Source organism: Excalfactoria chinensis, chromosome 2 (genome assembly GCF_039878825.1).
Source record: "Excalfactoria chinensis isolate bCotChi1 chromosome 2, bCotChi1.hap2, whole genome shotgun sequence".
Lineage (NCBI taxonomy): Eukaryota > Metazoa > Chordata > Aves > Galliformes > Phasianidae > Excalfactoria > Excalfactoria chinensis.
This window is the reverse complement of record NC_092826.1, coordinates 60,305,981-60,328,348: the sequence shown is the minus strand read 5'-3', so window position 1 is coordinate 60,328,348 and position 22,368 is coordinate 60,305,981. Positions and strand designations below refer to the sequence as shown.

The following is a 22,368-nucleotide window of genomic DNA, read 5'->3' as shown; positions in this document are numbered from 1 at the left end:
CAATCCAATTACGGCTGCTCGCAGAGAGGGGAAGGGCTTGATCTGATCTCCGCACCCGGATTCCTGTATTCAGTCCTTGCACTAACAGGTCTCGCTAGAAACTTTGAGGGCTGGAGGATGTTCTGTTTCGGCTGGGTGCCGCCTCGGCCGCATTTATCGTCGCCTTTAATATATACGTGTATATCCCCCGGGCTGCATTCCCGTTTAGCTATTTATTTCGGGCGGGAGGGGGTGGGCGAAGACAGAAGGGCTCTTCAGCTTGTTCGGTGTCACCTCGGTCCTTCGGGCTCTTTCACTTTCCCCCGGTAGCGCCGAGCGCGACAGCCCGGGGGTCTGGGCCCCGGTGTGGGCAAGTCGGGGGCTGTCACTGGCTGGTAGCTTCTTTTCCGGCAGTTCTCCCTCTCTCCCGGTACGAGGGTCGGGAAAAGTTTGCTCCAAATTCGGAGAAGAGTAAGGGAAATCTTTTAAACGGCTGTTATCTAAATGGTAAATTGGCTGCGAGTGCTCCTGAATCACACGTCGAGAGCGCTTTCTCTCTCTCTCTCTTTTTGTTGGCTGCACTCTATTTAATGTCAAAACGGTAAAGCATCTGTCCTGAAGTGCTGAAATATTCATGGAGGATCAGCGATTCTCCATACTGGCAGAAGAGCTGGAAAGCTAAAACGGTTGTTTAAAAGATCAAATTTTCCACGTGAATCAATCGCTCCGTGCACCGTGGAGGAGGAAGAGACTCCGCGGCATAGCCGGGCCGTTTCGGGGGAACCCCTGCCCGCCGCTGGAAAGGCCGATGGGCTCGGGCTGCGGCGCCCCGGCCAGCAGCCCCGCGACACCGGCGGCCCAGGAGGCGCCTCTCGCCCCTTTCGCGGCGCGGGCGACGTTTATCCCGGTACTGAGGCCGGGTGACCACCCCGGCCCGCGCCTCCTCGGCAGAGGGCTGGGGGCTCCGTCGTCGGGCGCTGTGGGCAGCGTCTTGCCAGTCCTCCGAGCGAGCAGGGAGTTCTGAAACCTGAAACGTGTTTACACGATGCAAAACGCCAGCACGCGTGGTACCTCTGAAACAGACAATTTATTGGAGTGAACATACCCTTTAACATATTTTTTTTTGTCAAGATAAATTTGTGCAGTAGGTGTAAACTTAGTGGAAGTGCTGTTTGTGAATTATATGCTAACAAGGAAATCAGGAGGAAAAACTCTCGAAAAGTCTTTATAACTAATGTCGGCATGCCTTAAATTAAAACTGAATTAAAATTTCTCGTCTGTAAACTTTCGGATGTAAACTTTGTTAAGTAGGTCTACGCTATAGTACGTGCTTTGGGACATGGAATTAAATAACTCTCACGACACTGATCCCTTTAAAGTCGCAGCCAGGAGAAATTAATTCTTCAGAACAGCAGTGTCTGTCTGTTGAGCTGAGCGAACAGAACGTTAAATCCTCATTTCGGTTGTTAGAAAAAAAAAATAATAAAGGAAAAAGTTTTATATTTCAACTCTCGCGAGTTTCTTTTCAGTGTACACGACTCTTCCAGCGCGGGGAAGTTCTTTGCCCCTCAGGGGGCCGTTAGGAGCAAAACATTTTGCTCCCTGCTTTGGGAAAGGCGAGAAACTCTTTGCTCGAGTCCTGGTGGGCCAGGTTGGCCAGCTGCCCCTTAAGCACGTTGGCACCATTGCCCACCGAGCGTCCCAAGGCGCCCGTTTCCAGAATGGCTCCTTTGGTGGTGGCCCAGGACACCGTGGTGTTGCTCAAGGCTTGATTCAAAGTACTGTGCCTGAACAGCGGGTCGTGAAACACCCCGTCCACCCAGTTCCTGAGGTTAGTGACCGGCGAATCCTGATGCCGGTCCATGACGTTAACCGGGGCGGAGACGGCGGCGGCGGCCGATCCCCCCGGCCGCTTCAGCATGCAGGAGGGATACTCGGCCTGGTTGAGGGAGGTGGCGGTGTGCGCCAGGGACCAGATGCGGGGCTTGGCCTCCAGCAGCGGCTGGCCCTGCGGGAAGCACAGCTTGGCCTCGCAGCCGCGCGGCCGAGCTCCGAGCAGGGTCGCCTCGCACTCCTCCGCCGCCGGCTTTAGGCAGCCGCGGGCCCGGAGCTCCACCGCCTCCTCCTCCTCGTCCTCGGCGGCGGCGGCGGGGGGCTCGGTGGCGCGGGGCGGGGGGCCGCCGCCCGGCAGCGGGTGAGGATGCTGGTGCGGGAAGGGCCGCCTCATCTCGCACTCGGAGCTCTCCGACTCGGCGGCGTCCAAATCCTCCAGGTCGCTGAGCTCTAGCTCCTTCTCCTCCTTGCCCGTGGGCTCTGCGGGTGGGGGCGGGGGAGGGGACGGCAAAAACAAGACACACTGTCACGGGCGGCCGCGCTGCCCCCGGGCGCCCCGATAGCGAGGCCCGAGGCCGCGGGGGCGCGGCCCCCCAAGGGAAAGCCGGCGGCCGAGCCCCCGCGGCCGAGCCGCTAAGTGCCCGCTCCTAGCAGGGTACCCTCGGCCTTCTCGCTCTTCATAGCGTCTTCCTGCGAGCATTCCTCCTCTTCCTCCTCCTCCTCTTCGTAGGGCCGCTTCTCGTCTGAACACTTGTTCCGAGGCGGCCACGTCATCTTGTTCTCCTTCTTGAGGCGGCGGCGGGCGTTGGCGAACCAGGTGGAGACCTGGGTGAGGGTCATCTTGGTGATGATGGCCAGCATGATCTTCTCGCCCTTGGTGGGGTAGGGGTTCTTGCGGTGCTCCTGCAGCCAGGCCTTCAGCGTGCTGGTGGTCTCCCGGGTGGCATTCTTCCGCCGCGTGCCGCCGTCCATCGCCCCGTACCTGCGAGCACAGCGTCACGTTGGATCCCCGGGCCCGGCCCGATGGGGCGGGCAGGGAGTGGGCACCCGGTGCGGACGGCTCCGTCCCAGAGGCTGAGAAAAGGTGAGGATGCCTGCGGAGCTTATGGGGGAAGTGGGGCCAACGCCTGCCTTTAATGACCGTGAAGTCAGCACACGTCTGGGTGACCCCAGGGTGTAACTGGGAATAGAAAACTGGGAATAGAAATCTATTTATTTCCTTTTGCCCCTTTTATTAGCACCACCAACCGCCCCACACACACAACCACCCTTTTGTTCCTGACACTGTGAAAACCCTGATGCGGGCAACATCACAGCTCAATATTTAACACACACCCTCCAGCAAAGGTCACCACCGCCCGGTGGGCCCCGAGGGCCGCGGCGGTGGAAGCAGTGGGACGAACAGACGGCCGCCGACTCTCGGCAAAGAGGTCAGCGAGGGCCCGTGGCGGGGGGGCCGCTTACCTGTCGTACTGGTACTGGCTGAGGCTGTGCTCGTAGGGGTAGTAAGCAGCCGCCGGGGAGATGCCCGCATGCGCAGAGCCTCCGCCGTCCTTCGCCTCCAAAGTGTTCTGCAAGAGACACCCCGCCGCCCTCAGCCCCCCGCTCTCGGGCAGTGCCGAGGAGGGAGCGGCGGCCGTACGCTGCCTGCCCCCCGGCCAGCTTACCAGCGAGTAGAAGGCGGGCGCCTCGGTGCCGTAGGTCACGTAGTTCCCGTAGCCCTGGGGGCCACCGTAGGGGCCGCCGTAGACCCCCAGAGCGGCGGCGGAGTTGAGCTCGTGGCGGGCGGTGGCGAGCAAGCGGCTCTCGTAGACGGGACAATAGACCGGCGTCTGTGCTGGAGCGGCCGGGCCCGACTCGGGCAGCGTGCGGCCGCTGGACTCGCAGCAGGGTGTCAGGGAGTTGGTGCTCATCAGGAACTGCGGGGATAGCGGGCCGGGGGGTGTCAGCGCCCAGTGCTCGGCTTTGGAGTATAAGGTATAAGCTTTGGGGGTGTAAGCTTTAGGGTTTCGAAGTCTCAGCGTTGGGGTGTTCTCCCCGCCGCCTCCCCCCCCCCCCCAAATTTATTCCCCACTGTTTTGCTTGAGAACGTTCTGCGAGCAGAAGTTTAAACATGTCTATATAGAACGATACATCATCCACCAACCGTAAACAAACGCCCCGTGACTGAGTGAGTGCATGGAGCTCCCGTAACGCACCGCTCCTTCCACCCAACTTTGAAGTGCGCTCAACCAACAGGGGCTTTACACTGCTTTCTCCTCCTGCAGCACAATGCTGCCCATCTGCGTTACTGCAGCTTTCCCCCCACTCCCCCTCCAGATCACTCATGCATATTTATTCAGACTGCAGATTTGCAGCGGCCACGCACGCATCTGTCATTAACCTGCTGGGTTCGGGTATCCCATTATGTTCCCGTACCTCGGCCCTCGCTACGTTCCCCTTTAATTGGTAAATTCCCCTGGGAATGGAAAAAGCACTCCTGTGGGAGAGCAGGTGGGGGTCTCTCCCTCTCCCTTCTCCCCGTCCTCTGCTCTGTATTTCTGCCCCACGCATCGCCATCACCCCAAAGCACCCACACCCCGTTTTAACGCAAGGTATAAGCTGAGGCTCTGGCAGGCGCTGGGAGCAAAGAGCTCCCAGTGAAACCGAGTTTCACGCTCCCCCACGCTAGGGAGGGATCGCTGCAGCTCCTGGCCCCGAGAGGAAGAGATCGATAATGAGCGGGGCTCAATGGAGCGCTGGGATGCAGCAGCCTTACCTGGGGCGCGGAGGAATAGGGGTAGCCGAACTGCGGGTAGGACATGGTCCAGAGGCTCCCGGTGATCTAGAAACAAGGCGAGACGTCTGATCTGCACGCTAGGGCAGCCGTGCTCTGCTCTATTGTACCGATTGATTGGGAACCGCGGCTCCCTAGATGCTTAGAAGACGAAGCAGAAAACCACAGTTTATTTATTTACATGAAAATGTAAACTTTTTTCTTTTCTTTTTTTTTACCGAAGTGAGGAAAAGAAAGAAAATAGGATGTGTCAAAACTGTACCATGTTCCCCTCCTCATCTACAGCACGGAGAGTTGTTACATGGGGGCTCCGGGGCTGGCAAACGGCAGAGATACATATTTTGCACCCAGGGGAAAAGAAAGGGGGGCAATGGAGGGAGAATAGAGCAAACACACCGCGTCAGCAGCGTGCTGCTGGGAACGAGCCGAGCCTCTGACGTCACGTAAACCCTATTCACATCAACCGGCCCCGAAGTGTGACACTCAGTGTCCGGAGCCTTTGGACAGAACCACCCGCACCTCTCAGCCTAGCTGGGGCCGAAGTTGGGGGCAGCTCTGTTGTCGGTGTATTTGAGGGCCGGGGAGGGGGGGGGGGGGGTGAAGGGGTGAGGAAAGAATAGATTTAATCGGAAGGATAAATGTTGTATCAGCTAAGGTTGGCCCCCACTCTCCTTCCTCACTGAAGGGCTGGGATGCACTTTTAATTAGAAATTAATTAATGAGCAGCTGCTTCTTCCCACCCCACGGTAATAATTAGTCTCAATTACAAACAAGACATATGAAGGGACACACGACTGAGTCTTCATTTAAGATTTAATCAACAGTTAAAATTAGCGCTAGCGCTGCCAATAAAGCCCGTGACATACGGCCCTGCCTTCTTTTTCCAGCCTCCCTTCCCGACGTGTGATTACAGGTAAAAAACCCCGCCAGCGCGTTCCGGGCACCGACTGAAGGGAGGAAATTCTTCCCTTAAAACCCCTCGGAAGCCGTCGGAAAAACATTCAGCAAAGGGGGGGGGGGGGGGGGGGGTGTTGGAGGGAGTGTGCAGAGCAGGGGTGCAGGGAGCGGGGTGCAGCCCCAGGAGCCAAGCGCTGCTCCTCTCCAAGCGCAGAGCCAACACCTCTCACCCAAGCGAAGGGAACAGCAGAGGCCCGGAGCCCCCCGCTCCGCCGGTCGTGCCCCGCAGCCCCAGGGGCCGGCTCCGTGCTGCCGCCCCGCGGAGCGGCCCCAACGGCGGCTCCCAGCTGTGGCTGCTGGGCCGGGCCGGGCCGGGCCGAGAGGTGGCTGCCGGAGCGCTGAGCGCTGCAGCTCGGTGTGCAGACTTGCTCAGAGAGATTCCCGGGTTCAGACATGTGAATAGCCCCAGGGTCACACTCTAATTAATGATGATGTTCTCTTCTTCTCCCCAGCTGGAAGACTGCCTCCCAGAAACGAATCTGCCCACACTGACAGCTCGATTGAGGGTGATTGATTGTGGTCTGGAGACCACAGTACACATAATATAATATCTGCTGCGTAATTGCTTTAATTTACAGATGAAAATAGTACTTCTCGCACGGAGTTAGACTACAGAGCGCGGCTCTTTATGGCGCTTTGGAGTGTTTGCAAATAAAGGCTATCAGATGCAGCACATGCAAATTGCGCTGACAGCTCGGGAGAGTCGAGCGGAAAGCGGCAGGGAAAAGGCATTCATAACCGGGTCTGAATTCCGTATTGATTTTGGGGAGGGGGGGAAGAAAACTCCAATCCTTTCCTCACCTGAGCTGCCAATTTCTCTTTCTCCCTGGGAACAGCAGTAACTTTGCCATTGGGGTTCTGTGACAGAATCGCTCATTTATTCCTCCCTCAGCCCCAGGACCTAATGGCACTTGCAGTCAGTATTTACAAGCAGCCCCAGCCCATGCGGTGCGCACCTCTCTGGCCGAACTCAGCTCTCTGCTCGCAGCGCTCAGCACCGCTCAGTGCACCCCGCACGCATGGCGCCGGGGCTCTTCCCTACAAGCCCGCAGTCGGACCCCGCGGTGCTGGGGAAGAGAACAGTTGCGCTTATCTCAAGAGTGGCTCATGGTGAAGCACTATAATTAGCCGAGAGCAGGGGAACCGCCTGCAAAAGTGCTCGCAGTTCTCCAGGCTGGAAGTTTGGGAGATGTCCTGTTGTTGGTTGCTTTCTGTTCTTTTTCCTCCCCTTTTATTTTTGATACTACCGTAGATGTTAACTGCGCAGCGGCCCGCCCGACACTACAGGTTTGATATGTAGATGAGTCTATTAAACTTTAAAACACGAGGTGAAATTCAATATTTATGGCACTCGTCTATTTATATATCGCGGTTGTCTCTCAGTGCCCCGGACCACGCGAATACTCAGCGCCCATTTTGCACCCAACTTTCCCGTATTAATCACCGTGATTATTTATCATTTGTCACCGCAGCCGGGCTGCAGGGCCACTTCCAGGCTGTATTCCCTAGAAAGCACTCATTAAAAACCAAAACCCCAAACCAAACCTTCATCGACAAAGCCCCTTCGTATTCAAACACTGAAAGCAGACATTACACCTTCCTAGAACTCACCTCTCGCTTCACTCTCAGCCTACAAATAATGGCCTTTTGTTGACGGGAAAAGCAGTCATATTTCATCCAGAATTTTTGGTGCCAGAGCCCCGCAATGATTTAAAATAACCTATGCGGTCGGTGTGCATAAACAACGCAGTGTTGTTCTGCCCCGAGGAAAGGCGCTGAGTGCGGTGGGCTCTCCCCGTGAGCATTTGGGAAACGCACGTCTGTGCCGTGCAGTGCGAATACTTTCCTGTCAGAGCTCCTTTCCCGTGCACCGGAGTTCAGGGCACAGAGCAAAGTTTGGGAGGGCGAACCCATCGCAATCAGCGGGCAGGCTGGAGGTTTTCCCTCCCCGCAAGAGGCAAAACGGGGATTTGGGAAACAGAACCGAACTGAAAGCGTCATCCGGGTTCTGTGCTTCCTTCTCCGGAACCCCGAGCCAGCGCTCATGTGAGCTGCATCGTACAAACACGGAACGAGGTGGAAGCGCTGCGGCAGCGAAGCAGGCCGGGGCAGCGCGATGATGGACGTCCGCAGGGACGCGCGCTGAGGCAGCTCTGCGGCCACCGCTCTGCTATATCTGCGCTCCCATCGCCTTCCCGTACCGAGGGCTTCTGCCACTCCCGCAAACATCTCCCCGACGGAATTTGCTTATGGGCTGAAGAAAGAGACTTCGGCAAAGCTCTTTCAGCCTAGTTTGCTTTGTTTTCCCGTTCGGGACTTCAAGCAACTCCGACACCGGCTGTCAAACCTCACGGAGCTCCACACATTACTAATCCGGAGCCCCCTGCAAGGTGTCACTGCGGGGTTCCCGCAGAGCCCCCCGGGGTGGAATGCTCCCGGCGCTGCGGGCCGGACTAGGGCTGTCGGTGCCCTGCACGGCCCCGTGCTAGGGGTCTGGAGCCGAGGTGACACGCAGCAGTTGACTAACCGTATGCCGCTAATTAATTTACGCAATTATAACTACGAGTAAAATAGCGATCGGAGTGCTTTGATTCGGTAGCTTCAATCTCTTGGCGAACAATCTCGATTAAGGCCTCATGGGCTCATTTTGCTCTTTTCATCCAGCAACTTTCGTCTCGAAAGGGCTACGGCCAGCCCGCACCCACGGCTCACCCCAAACTTTTCGGGAAGAAAAGCAAAAGCCGCGCCCCGGGCTCTGCTGTCTTCCTTCGCACAAAGCTCCTCGGGCCGGGCAGGGGCTGTCCGAGGAGGATCCGCTCGGACCCCGCTCACAGGCAGTCTGTGTTGCGTGGAAGCGCGAAACCCCCGCGCACTCCTGCGCGGAGGGAAAACTTTCCTGCACGTATAGGTCACATCCTATTCCTTTTAAAGTTTGTCTTAAAAGCCGGAAAGTTTGATTCGGTGCCTTACCTTAGCGCTCGCGGATTGTCATACGCGCACCCCCTTCCCAAGAAATAACACATATGTTAGATTACATTTGCCCCTTTTCCCAGGCGAAGATCACACAGAGCCAAGTGATCCATCACACTGAGTTCCCCTTCCCTCCAGTACTTCGTTCTCAGCTTCCTCGCTGCTGCCGCAGCTCCGAAGGGGGAAAATAACCCCGCCGCCCCCTCCTCCCTGCTGCCGCACACACACGTACACACAACACACGCGCGGCAGCATCACCACCAAAACAAGGAGAGAACGTTTTTACCTGCGATCACGCCCGGCTTCGGCTAGCACCTCGCAGTGCCATGGCAGCGCTCCACTCCTCCCGCTCTCTGCGCGGATCGCTGCGCGGAGCCGCCGAGAGCATTTCTCAGCGTGAGGCACCTGACGGCAGCGCGCAGTGCCTCCGCTCCCCCGGCGCCGCCGCCACGTCCCTCACCCCTGTCCTAGTGACGTCCCAGCGCGGCTCCGCTGCTCCGCTGCCGATTAACACTTTCCACGCGCTCGGCTCCCAACTTTTCCTTTTAAAACAGCGGCAGCCGGAGCATCTCGCCTCCTCGCATTATAAACGCCGGCTGAGGCGTGGGGGACACCATAATTAATAGCGGGTTGGTAAAATTAGCGCTGCCACTCCAATCGTTGTCCTCGTCGCCGACAATAATTGCATTGATTCGGGAAGGACACGAATGTCCTCCATTTAACCTAATGATCCGCGGGGTGCACCCGCCGGAAGGCAGCCGGAGCTCTGATTAAGTGCGCGCCCCCGTCTCTGCCATTTGTCTCCGCGAGTCAGGGCTGCGAGGCGCGCAACTTACGGGCAACTCTGCCTCGCCCGCCGCCTTTGTTTCCCTCCCGTCGGCGGAGGTGGGCTCGGACGCAGGCGCCAGCCGGGCTGTGCCCGCACCTGCCCACCCCCTACCCGCACTTCCACTCGGAGCACTCGCACCGGGCTCCTCCGGGGCTCCGCTCCCCCCTCCCGCAGCGCCCCGCAGTGCCCCGCAGCCCCGGGGTCGTCCCCTCCCGCCCCGGGGTTGCCTCCAGGGGGGCGATAGCTCCAGGGCCGGAGCGCTCTCTCCCGCTCAGCCCACCCCTCCCCTCCCCCCGTCCGTGCTTCCGACCCGCAGAAGTTCTGCGTGCCCCGCGGCTCCTGTCCCGGCTGCGCGAAGTTTGGAGGAGCGGCCGCTACTTTCTCGCCTTAATTGTTTATGCCGAGCGAAAAGAATCGTACAGAATCGTAGGGATCATAGGGACAAACCGGGATTGGCAGAAGGGGGAGGAGGGATCGATATCATTTGTGTTTAAAGGCATAAGGCTGGTGGACGTCTCAAAAAGACAGAGGAGGAGAGAAGGAGAATATTCCATCTCACCCAATTAAGCGAAGACAAAGAGGTGTGGGGAGAAAAGCTGGGAGAGGTGGGGTGGCGGTGGGAAGTTCTAGCCACTGTCTTCTCACCGTAACCACCAAGGCTGAACAATAACATCAATGGGGAACATCTGTACATCGACAGATTTATTCTTGCCAGGGCTCTTTCATGCCCATGTCATTTGCATGGGCCCGTGCTCATAATGTTCGACACACGCTGCACCTTGTAGTGAGATGACAGGGTACATCTGATGAATGCTCAGAGTGGGAAATCTACTTCTCTTTCCAGTTTTCTCCTCGGGTAGCCCATGCAGCTTCCAAGACAGGGAAACCACATGGAAAGAGAGAACATGCTCCTTCTCCCCATCTGCACATACCAACTGAAAGCCAGCCACGCTGCAAGCCTTCGTGTGACCAAACTGGTGGCAGCCTAGGGTGTTCTTGGCCTTGTGCGGGTCTGGGAGATGCCATGGGGCCAGGGCTGCCCTGGGGGTGCTGCCTCCCCTGGGACATCCCTTCCGTGCTCAAGGGCAGAAATCATCGTTCAAAAAAATATAGTTTCTTCTGTTAACACCTATGGGCTGTAGCAGTGCATAAATGTATCTTAAACAATACAACAGCTTTGGTTGTGCGAGATCGACATTTTTACTATGGCAGCATTGGTTGGAGGAAGAAACGAGCAGACACTGTCTTTTTCAATTTGCTCATGCTGACCCGCACACCTTGGAACTGCCACCCACTGACCCATGCAGCAGAAGGCAGAGTGGCTTTCTGCCTGTCAGGGCAAGAGGATGGCTGAGCAGAGCAGAGAAGAGCTCCCAGTGGATGAACATACAGTTCACCAATGGTGACCCGAAGGACAGATCTGCTGAGGGAGCAGAGGCCACCAGGAGATCCCAGCAGGTGCCTGCAACCTGAACAAAAGCTTCTGGGAAGCACTCAGAAATTCAAAGTCCAGGGTTCATGACTTGAGAGAGCCACTTGTAGGTTTTGCCTGATGTCGCTTGTGGTGTTGTTACAGATTCTTCTTCCCCCTCCTTTTTTTAATGACCCATAATACCATAATACAAAGGTTTCAACCATTTGTTTAAACTATTAAAAAAGTGCTTTTTTTTTTTTTTTTTTCATCCATAGTAGGAATAGTGTTGGTCTTGTCTACCCTGACACCTCTGGCATTCTTTCCCATTTCTGTAGCTAGATCCATGCCACCCTGATTCTGAAAAGGCCTTCACTAAATGATAGCAAGTGGTTAAAAACCTTAATTTTCCATGTCATTAGACAAACAGCACTGGTGATAGCACCGTGTACTTCCATTCACAAAGGGAATATCATTTAATTGCCAGTGTCAATTTCTGCAGCACAGTGGCTGTTCTTTGAAGACCTACTTTCTAAGAGATCAGATAGGAAAGAACACCAGCTTGATCTCTTTCTTTTTCTTTTTTTTTTGGCCTTTATTTTACTGTTGAGATTATTAAATCACAGCCAGTGAAGGAATGTTATACTATTCCTTGTCTTACAACTCACACATGCTATGAAAGTCTTAGAAACCCATTAGCTTTACTGTGAAAACTCCAAGATAATCTGTATAACTGAAATAATTTCACACACACACAAGAAAAAAAAAAAAAAAAAAAAAAAAAAAGAAAAGAAAAAGCAGAAAAGAAATAAAAAGTGAATAGAAATCAGAATGCAGTAAATACACAGACAGAAATCAGATTTTCATTGAAACTGTGTTTGTCCTCATCTGGTTTTGGTGCGGTTTTATGCTAACCTCAGAGCAGCAAGGTTTATCTGAATATGTAGGGATCCTTGCAGGTACATTTCTTTTCCCTTTCTTGTGTTAAATTGATTATGTGATGTTCAAAAGACTGATATACATTAGAAAACCTTTAGGCATTTCAGCGTAAAGGAGATGGCTTATTAAAAGGAGAGGTTATTACTGTGAACAATGACTTCAGTGTGTAAGTCAGAATGTGGAATGTTTATCTGGCACTGACCTGCATTGATCAGGACTACACTTCTATACATAAATATATGGTCAAGACAATAAAAGGCATCTTTTACCAGACTTGATCTGGGCATCTGTGGGTCTTTTGAATGAATGTGCTTATAATTACATTTTCAACCATTTTCTAAGCAAGTGTTACCACAGTTCTGCTGGCAAACCCGTGGTTTTGAGAAGACATTTAATATGTGCCATGAAAAAAATGTTGGTGTGGTTAGAGGAGCACCAAAGCTGCCTCAGAGTACTCTAAATTTGAACATGAAGAGGATTATCTTTTGACAGGAGAGGAGCATCAGCATCATCTCCATTGCTGAACATCTTAGCAGACATGAAAGACCTTATGAAGGAAGAAGGTGCTAAGGGAGTTCCATATTACCAAGTTCTCTTTCCAACCTTGGGTGGGCATTGCTGAGCCCTGGGAGAAGTAGGGTAGGAGTGGGCTCCTTTCTCCATGCTAAAGAGAAGTGGACTGTGGATCTGGCCCCAGAGAGCTCCCTGTGTATGGGAAGTGCCATGAGACAATCACCCTGTGCGCAAAAGGGATTGCAGACAAGAACCGCGTGCGCCTTGGAAAACAATGATGCAATTAAAGTGGTGTTTGTAGCGTGCACTTAGGGTTATCTTTCCATGTGGGATGAGCCATCATTTTTTTCCCCCGCTAATTATTTTCATTAGCTGTTTTAACTCTTCCCGAGAGCTCTTAATAACTGCTTCAGAGCAGAATGTGTAAAACTGAAAATTATTTATGGCACCTATTAGAACTACAGAATACTAATATGGGCACTCAGGAATAATTTACCATAGCGGGAAAAGCATTATTTAATTGTTTAATGTAGAGGTTTAATTGTGCTTGCATATAATTATCATGTAAATATCACTGTGATCACTTTAAGAGGTTATTTCTAAGTGTGCCAAAATTCTGAAGCAATCTGAAAAGAATTAATTTTTCTCTTGCCTTCCTTCACAAGTCTCTCAAGTGCGTTATATATTTTAACTTAAACCAAAATATAGCCGAAGGCAGACAGGAGTTCCAGCAGTGACCAGTGTAATACTCACTGCTTTTAATTACTGTAACAATAAATCACACAGGAATGTCCTCCAGGAACTAAATGATTTTCTAAAAACATTTGAGAATATTTTTGAAATTCAATTAATTGAAGGCACCAGATAAAAGGTACACATTCTTAATGGCTATAAAATAACCCTAAGGGATGTAACTGAGCTCCAAGCTTAACTTCAAAGTGTGACAGAAATACTTACAGTATTACTTTAAAAGTATTCAGATCAATGAATCAGTTAAAATTACTTATACGTTTACCAACCTTTTCATTTTCTTTCTGAATATGATAGAAAGAATTGCTCTCATTTCCCAGGATACAAAAAGCAGTTGAGACCTGTAAAAGAAATTGTAATTAAAGCCAGCCTTCAGTCAAAATCGGTATTATGAATTTTTGGTTGACACAAGATAAAGGGGCCAGCAAAACATAAAAGTGGCTCGATAAAACATACGTTTAGACATTTTATACTGAAATTTAACTGGGTTGTGCAAGCAGTTCAGGTTCTGGGATTAAATCCGTCCTTGTTAAAGCCAGTAAGCATTTTTTATTGAATTTAATGGAACTGAATGGAATTGAATTCATTTCACCCTGGGATGTGTACCAGACCAACTGTCAGATTCTCGTCCAAATCTGTTGTTGTTGCTGCTGCTTTTTTCTCCTATCTTTGGACTAACCATGCTAACTTTAACGTGTGTCTTTGCAAGGTTCTGAGCAGCTCAGACACCCACACCATGCCTTCAGCATTTCCGAGCAGTGCTCTGAGGTTAGGTAGTACTCAGGAAAATGCTTAGGGAGGTCCCATGCTGTCTTGGCATTTGACCTGCAGCTTATGAGAAGCAAAAGTTGTTTTAAAAGAAAAGTGTTTTAATCATCACAGTTTTCTGGTTTGCTAGGTGATTTTATAAAGCAGCATGATTCAACAGCAGGAACGTGTGAAGAAATATGGGTAGGCTGGAATGTCACTAATAGCCAAATTTTTCTAGCACAGCTGCACTGTTCTGAGAAGCATTTCTCTCTGTAGTCTGAGCCTACAGCCATACTCCTAGTTGCACCTGAACTATGAAAGCAGACCACAGGACATAGTCATCAAAACATGGAGATAAGGATTAATTTCTAAACTTTGCATAAAGGCTCCTCTCCTCTCCTCTCCTCTCCTCTCCTCTCCTCTCCTCTCCTCTCCTCTCCTCTCCTCTCCTCTCCTCTCCTCTCCTCTCCTCTCCTCTCCTCTCCTCTCCTCTCCTCTCCTCTCCTCTCCTCTCCTCTCCTCTCCTCTCCTCTCCTCTCCTCTCCTCTCCTCTCCTCTCCTCTCCTCTCCTCTCCTCTCCTCTCCTCTCCTCTCCTCTCCTTCCCTCTTTCCCTCTTTCCTTCTTATTTTATTTTTAAGAAAATCAATAAAGCTTTGAATTTCTCTCTATTTATTTTTTTTAAAATTTTATTTATTTCTTCTTTTTTTAAAGTATCTTTCCCTGTGGTGAAATGGCTGAACGGCAATAATATAGAAGAACAGAAGTTGAAAAACACAAGTCAGAATATTGGCTTCAGATTAAAGCTGCATAGACCTGGGATAACTTGCCTGGAAAGTTAAATCATTTCACTGAAAATACATGTCAGGCAAGGCTAAATATCATTAACAAAAGAAAAAGTAAGCTCTTGTGTGTAATTCTTATGTTTGCAAAATTCACTGCAGCCAAGGTATGAAATGTAGCTGTTTGTCATCAGGTGCTGTGTTTCATCTGCGTTGTATTTTCCAGTTAACACTCCTTGTCTCTTCAGCATCTGATTTCATAGCAAGGAGAGCTATCAGTCCTAAAGATGCAGGTGGTGGGAGCCGAGGGATTTCTGCAAAATCCTCTTTAATGTTGAAGGAAGAGACTTGCTTGGGAAGACAGCCCCATTTCTTGTTTTTGCTCATATCCAGAGACAACCCTGCTAAAACCTGCAGCCACATGTGCCCACAAAGAGCACATCCTGTCTGAAATTTCAAGCTTTGTGTGAGGATCCCAGAACAGCCTGTGTTTCATCTGGGAGTGGAGCAGAACAGTACCAGAGCTGCTTGGCCAGGAACCAGAGAAATATCAGAGCTAAACTCTACTCCAGAGCGGTCCAGGATTCAGCAGAGCCAGTGGTTATACTGGTGAAGCCGATGGCTGAGGCTGGTTGCACACATCTTAGAGGAAATTTTAGCTGAAATGACGTGATGGCGATGAAAAGTTAATGGCAAGCATTGGCACCACTGCCATTTCCAGAACACTCAGTCTCTCCCTCAAGCTGCAGAAGTATGCTTGTTGCAAATTTGGCCAGGTGATCGTGGGCACACTGTGAGCAAAATGAAGAAATGTGACTGGGATGGTTGTGAGAAAATCTGTTCCTTTCTAGCGTGAATAAAATGCAAGCAACTCCTGGACTTGCCTGGATGCTGTTGCAGGAGTGCAGCTGGAGGCCTGCTTGCTTTGTCCACTTTCTAGCTTTAACCAGTAATTAAAACCTCAAGGTATCGAGTCCGTTTTGTGACACTGTGGTTTACTGTTTTATATCAAGTTTTAATATGAAAAGTCTCCTTGCTCTGTCTACTCCTGGGCAACAGGCAGCACTTTATCATCTCTCTGAGCATTTGGGAGGAGGACTTGTTGGAGGAAGCGATGCCATCTTGCCACTTCTTCATGAAATTTAAAGACTTGATGCAGAAAAAGTGCAAAAGAAACAGGCGTCTGCAGAAGAATCCATAAGTGTAAGTAAGACTTATAAATCTGATATTTTTCTAATTAAAATATTTTGTATAAGTAAAAGACAGATGTGGGTGCCTCTCGAAGACAGAGAGGGTTGTGGCAAGACTGGAAAGGCAGCTTGCTCCCCTGGTCTATGATATACCAGTCTTCTTTGTGATACATGACCTTAATTATCTGTTTTTTGGGCAAATTGTGAGTCATGTGACTCTAATGGTTGACCTTTGTGGAAGAGAAAAACAAAAGCTTTTTTTTTTTTTTTTTTTTTTTTTTTTTTTTTTTTTTTTTTCTGCTTAATTAAATGTATCTACTTTTGAGAATTCTAGTGCAATTTGTGCTTCAGTAATCACAGATAACTTTTTTAGGGTTCTCTAACCCTGACTTTTCTTTCCTGGAATTAAAAAAGCTGTGGATTTGTTGCTAAACAATACCCAGTATTGCTCTCCTGCAGTTAGAGTACCTAAAATCATTGAAACCGGCTTTGTGAAGGCACTCTGGTAACACCAAAGGTGACAGACAGGAAATACCTTAATAAACTTGAAGAAGTACAGTAAGTAAAACCATAGTTTGTGAGTCCAGTCTCAATTCTCTTTTCACTTTATTTCTCTCCTTCCCTGAATCATATGAGTTTGCTTGTGTCTTGCTTCAGTTACTTAGAAAAAATCCATGTGAAGTTCCAACTGAGAAATGAGATACTGAGAAGAGGTTTTTCAGTATTTCTAATGCTATCTTTACTTTTTATGTTTTCCCACGTACCAAGGTAAATTTTTTCAACAGTGAAATATACGATGGAAGAAATTATAGGCAGACCTAGGAGAAACAGTTGCAACAAGGCAAATGAGGAATGAGTTGTCGTATTATGAATGAATCATGCAATTAGTGAATTTCACTAAAGGTAGTAATTGTTCATTACTTCAAGTCTGGAAGGTAATTTGAAATGACCTGGAAAGCTGAATGAGAAGAATATTGTTTGTCTTCAAAACCAGGTTTAAAGAACCTACCTCCAAGCAACACACAACATTCCCAAGTAGCTATTACACTGCAGGTTAAGTGCTATGGGGAGCAGATCCTAAAACATCCTAACAAAGGAGGTCGGTTTAAATTAAAAGTTGGACGGAATTTCCCAAGAGATGGTTGGTATAAAAAGGGTTATGGTGAAAAATAGCAGAAGTGATGAAGACCTAGGTCTATCACAACAAACACTTTCTTCTTCCACTCCAACATGTGCATTGCAGAAGCATGCCCTAGCGCAGCTGAATCCCATCAGTGGCCCTGTATTAGCCTGGTATTTGTTTTTCCTTTGGGACAAAATATTTATGCTAGTACTATGTAGACCTGTGGAAATGGCACAGGTGCTATGTTTATAACCTATTTGATTTTGTTTTCTCTATTAGGCTGTGACATCATAAACAATGTTTACTATAGCCCAAATGATATGGTAGAGCTACCCATATCATATCGCATTTAAACAGGGAAATAACAGTGCAGTTTTTATGCCTAAACTACTTAAGAACTTCGTTTAGCAAGATTTCAGAGTAGGGTAGGGTTTATATTGGTAAAATACTCAGAATCCTTCCTCTCACTTTAACTGCCTCTCATCTTGGTAAAGCTGTAAACCATCATGTCCTAGAGCATAAACCAATTGCTGAAAATAGAGCTGCTTTACACTGGATTTTTAGTCTTTTCCACAGCAGATGGTACTGGTCAACCTTGGAAATGGGATACTTGATAGATAGGCTGTAGTTCCCTTTCAGAATAGCCAACCCAGATTTCTTCCAGATTTGGCTTTTCTTTCTCCTTTTTTGATTGCCAAAATTATTGAAGCTATTTACCCCAGCATACTGCTCCTGGTCTTGTTTTTAAAACTTTCATTGGATACAGATTTATCTGGACTTCTGTTAGCCAGTTTAGAGGAAATTGTCCTTCTGGCAGCAATATCTCCTTGGGAACCTGTCAGTGTTAATTCTTTCTTCAGCTATTGAGTCAAACCAGAAGTCAAAATACATATTTAGGAATCTAAATAACTTTTTCAGAGCATCACCAGTTTCCGTCCTGGTCAGTAGCAGCTGATGCTCAGCATCTCTTTGATTTGGTCACTTTTTGGTGAAAGCTCTTAACTCTTTGATATATCAAGGGATGGAACTCATTTCCTCATGCCAGGAAGGGATGCATAAAGTCACGTTTCGGAAGGAAATTTCACTTAGGGATTAAACAATTGTTATAAAAATAAAGGAGGAATTGTTCCTACCTTGTGACCAAGACAATAGATTTAGAAGTAAAAGGCTCCTGTAGCATGTTCCCTGGTGCATTTAAGTTAGGGCACTTTGTGATCAAAAGTTGTCTTCTAAAGGAGCAAGATAGGAATCTAAATCTTCTGTGAGTCAGTTTGAACATGTATCAATGTTTCTCAGTCAAGACATTCAGATTTCAATTCCAAAATGGAAATTCTGTCAGTATTTCACCTCTCTGAACACATCAGTAACAGAGAGAGTGGAGGTAAAACAGAACTGGTCCCTTCAGAGCATTTTTCACTCATATCCACATATGCACATCCTGCATTTTAACAGTTATACTGAGCGCACAAGCACTCGGTAGTCATTTACAGGGCCTGATCAAGGATTAAATTGGAGAAGCATGTGGCAAAGATGTTATTATTATTTTTATTATTTTATTTCCTGAAATATAGATATAATTGAGAGATTTCATGTAAATATAGGTATGTATGCATGCTTATAAGCAGGTGTCATTTTTTTTCTGTATGGAGGAATTCAGTGACATACCTTTTCTTCATATGCACTTCCATGTCAGGCACCATGTTATCAGATTGCCCCTCTGCTGTCATCTGTCACACAGCAACAAAATGTAATGGAATATTGGTGGGAAGGTTCAGCCTCTACTGCCATACCACCAACATCCGCCTCTGACATTGTAGGTCAACACAGTGGGCATTACTTTTGGTTAAAAAAAAACACCTTTGTATATAAAAAATAAAGATTATTTATGCTCCCTCTCTTAAAAAGTGTTGAACTAAAAGTTTTGGAATATAAGTGATTCAAAAACAGTCCAAGTGGATCAGTGCCCTATTGACGTTCTCAAACATTTTAATCTCTACTTGAAAAAACAATCCACTTGAGAATAGAAAAAACAATAGAAAACAAAGCAAAATAAAGCAAAGCAAAACAGAATAAATAAGCCTGGTTTCCACTCACCAAACCTGATGTTCTGCTGAAAATGCTTCAGATCTTAGAATACCTAGTAAATAGCCAGAAGAAAAAAAATAAAATCAAAGCCCCTTTTAATCCTTTAAGTGCATAAAGAATGGTACTGGTACTGGTACTAATATTTGTAACTACTGGTACTGGTAGCTAGAAGCTACTGGGAGTAAAGGAGATTAGTTTAGTGATATGCACTTAACTAGAAGATCAAAAAACAGAAGTTGCATTCATGTCTTTTTAAACACTTGATGTTTTTACACTTAAATCCTCTAAATCTTTGCTGTTAATCTGAATCCAGTACTTTAGAAGGAGATTTATTTACCCACTTTACAGAAAATGAAGAACTCCAAAGTTAAGTAAATCTCTTGGATGCTTACTACAATTTAGTTTGCTTTTATAAGCCACAGCAGCATGGCATATAATGATACCACCCTAGGAAAGAGACCAGGTAAATAGAGACTTCTGATGACCTTCACTTCCAATAGTATTGTTTAAACAAGGATTTATATGAAGAGGGTGGACAATGGCTAACATTCACGAGATGACACAAACATTGATACGAGTCATTTGATTATGTAGACTATGGACTATTAGACCTTATTTCTCTGAAAATATGAGAGCTATTCTCCAAATTCTAGTTTCTTCAGATTCAGAAATTCTGATTTCCAAGACTACCTGTCAACATTAGGTTGGATTCAGAGCACACCGTTCTCCTTTTCAGTAAATGATTCTTCCTTTAAGGAAGTAAGGGAAGAGTTGGGAGAATATACATGGAAACTGCCCTTGATACACTTTCCCAAGCAATAATTCCAGAATATTTCTAGGGTGTTTATTTTTCCTCCCAAGGACGACTCTTCTGAACTGAAGCCTTTTAAGAAGTAGCTGCTACAAGCGTACACATTCTGTTTGAGGATTTATACTCAAGAAAATATTCAAAGAGTATTGATAATTTGTTTTCTATTTATATAATGAAGATAGTGTCTTTAGATATGCCCACCTTGATACTTAGAGCATATTAGATTAATGTGAATGAGTATTTTTATTTTAATACTATGGAGTGGGAGAAAATCAACTTTTTTTTCTCTTTTAAATCTGTGATAAGAAAGTATGAGAAATTTGTGAAGATGAAGCATCTTGTTAATCATCTTCTTGTTGTAATTACCCATTGTTTCCAACTCTACATTCTTGCCTACCTCCTTTTGAGTCTGGACGTTCTTGTCTTGAGAAGGTTATAGTAGACTTGTTCTGCATAGACCTGTGTACCTGAAAGTCATTTGTACTCCCTGCCCACAGATCATGGCCATGGCAATGCTATTTAGTTGATGTGAGGAGTAAGCAGTGGTTTTTTACAGGCGAACTTTGGAAAGAAGGAGGAGGAGATCATGACAGACTGAATTAGCAGTAAATAATTCTTTTCACATAAAGGAACTTACAGTCATCTCAGTGAGTTACTAATTTGTTTACCTGCGGGTAAAATCATATCTCTACAGCCAGCCAATTTTTATACTGAAGTGTAAAAGAACTGTCCTATGTGGCAATGTGATGGATAACTTCATTACACAACTTAAGAAGCTCTTCTTCCCTTTCTTGTACCTTTTCACACTCTAGTTAATCACCTCACTTTGGTTAAGCCAACTGACTACTTTAGCATTAAAAGTATGCAAAATTAACATTTCACTGCACCAGTGCCAGATAAAGGAGCCTTTTCCTTCTGGAGAACAGATAGTCTTGTTTAAAGAATTCTGACTGCTCCCTCAGATATGTGGTTCTGTTAATACCATTCTGAATGAAAGGACTCATGCTCTCAACTTCTGTCCCATCTCCAAGTTTTTTCATGATAAGAATATAATGCAGAGATGGCTGTCCTGGGATGTCCTTGCCTATGACAGTGATAAATATTGGCTGCTGAGAGTGTGCAAACCAGGTGAGGATGTAGAGACTTCTCTCCAGAATAATCTTTCAGCCTCCTGCAATGTGTGGTTCAAGGACTTTTGGAGTCCATGTTGACAGAGTCCTTGTGTTTTTTTCTTTGCTGGGACTGATCCTGAGCCTCACCTATGAGCTGATGACCTGTCTAGCCTGTCCTTAGGGAGGTAATGGATGTATGCAGCTGTGACTGGCCCTGCTGCTCTGCTTCTGGCTAGGCATCATGAGAGGGTTCCTCATCCCTCCCTACTCCTTAACATCTGTTGTTGGTTGGGATTAATTTTTCCTTTGTGATTCTATCTTTGGAAAGCTTGTTCCTTTCCTGGAGTAGTACCTTAGCTTTCAAAACGGCCATGGCAGGGAGATCCAGAGATCAAGCCGTGATTCATCATTTACTTTAGAGAATTTCAAACCCAAGAACTTCGCACTTCATCCAGTATCTCCCAGATTTTGCACAGAGAGAGAGTGACAACTTTTCCTGTTTACTTTCTCTGTGCCACTCAGCCATTTTTTGTGTACTCATCAAGATCTTTTTCAGTTCTCCCTTCTCCATTGTATCTAATGTGAAATTATGTTAATGATTCTTTCACTTCTCTAAGAGTGTAAGAGCAGATCAATTCTGAGACCACATCACGAGGCTGAATGCATACACATCTATGGGGCCAGATGACATGCATCCCTGCATACTGAAGGAACTGGTTGATATGGTTGCCAAGCTGCTCTTCATCATATCTGAAAAATTGTGACTGAAAAAAGGGAAACATCACGCCCATATTTAATGAATGTGAGAAAGGAAGAACAGGGGAACCACGGGTTAGTGAGCTTCATGTCCTGGAAGAAATGTGATGGCACACGTGAGATGTAGAGGTGATCCAAGACAGCTAGCATGACTTAATCAGGGGCACATCACTCCTGACAAAACTGGTGGACTTCTATGATGGAGTGATGGCGTCAGTGTACAGAGAAAGGGCAACTGATGTTGCCTTGCTAGGTTTTTTCACATGGTTCCACACCACATCCTTATCTGCAATTTGAAGAGACATGGATTTGAAATCTGGACTATTAGGTTGATAAAGATAGGTCAACTGGTCATAGCCAGAGGGTTGTTGTCAATGATTCTATGTTCAAATTGAGGCCAGTTACAAGTGGTGTCCCCCAGGGATCTATCTTGGGATTGGTGCTGTTCAATGTCTATATCAATAACATAGTCAGAGGGTTTGACTGTACCCTAAGCAGGTTTGCTGATGACAACAAGTTGAATGGTGCAGTTGACACAATGGAAGGGAGGAATGTCATCAAGGGATCTGGACGTGGTTGAAAAGTGGGCACACGAGAATCTAATGAGGCTTAACGAGGCTAAGCACAAGGTGTTGCACTTGGATAGAACCAGTCTCAGATGTGAGTACAGACTGGGAGAAGAACTCAACGACAGCAGCTCTGTGGAGAAGTACTTGGGGGTCTTGATGGATGAAAAGCTGGACATGAGCCAGCAATGTGCACTTGCAGCCCAGAAAGGCAGCTCTGTCCTGGACTGCATCAAAA

General features: G+C 47.8%; 1 protein-coding gene across 2 annotated transcripts; it reads right to left on the bottom strand.

The window, feature by feature from the left end:
* Positions 1-1,134: 1,134 nt before the first annotated feature.
* IRX4 (iroquois homeobox 4) lies at positions 1,135-9,362 on the bottom strand. 2 transcript variants are annotated; one of them, XM_072329502.1, is made up of 6 exons: positions 8,802-9,362; positions 4,571-4,729; positions 3,480-3,731; positions 3,277-3,383; positions 2,472-2,794; positions 1,135-2,292 (listed from the first exon to the last, which is right to left on the bottom strand). In XM_072329502.1, the coding sequence occupies exons 2-6, from the start codon at positions 4,613-4,615 to the stop codon at positions 1,559-1,561; spliced, it is 1,461 nt and encodes a 486-aa protein (XP_072185603.1). In that variant the 5' UTR covers positions 4,616-4,729; positions 8,802-9,362; the 3' UTR covers positions 1,135-1,558. The 2 variants fall into 2 exon arrangements, with proteins under 2 accessions (XP_072185603.1, XP_072185604.1); XM_072329503.1 differs by having other exon boundaries at positions 4,571-4,636.
* Positions 9,363-22,368: the final 13,006 nt, after the last annotated feature.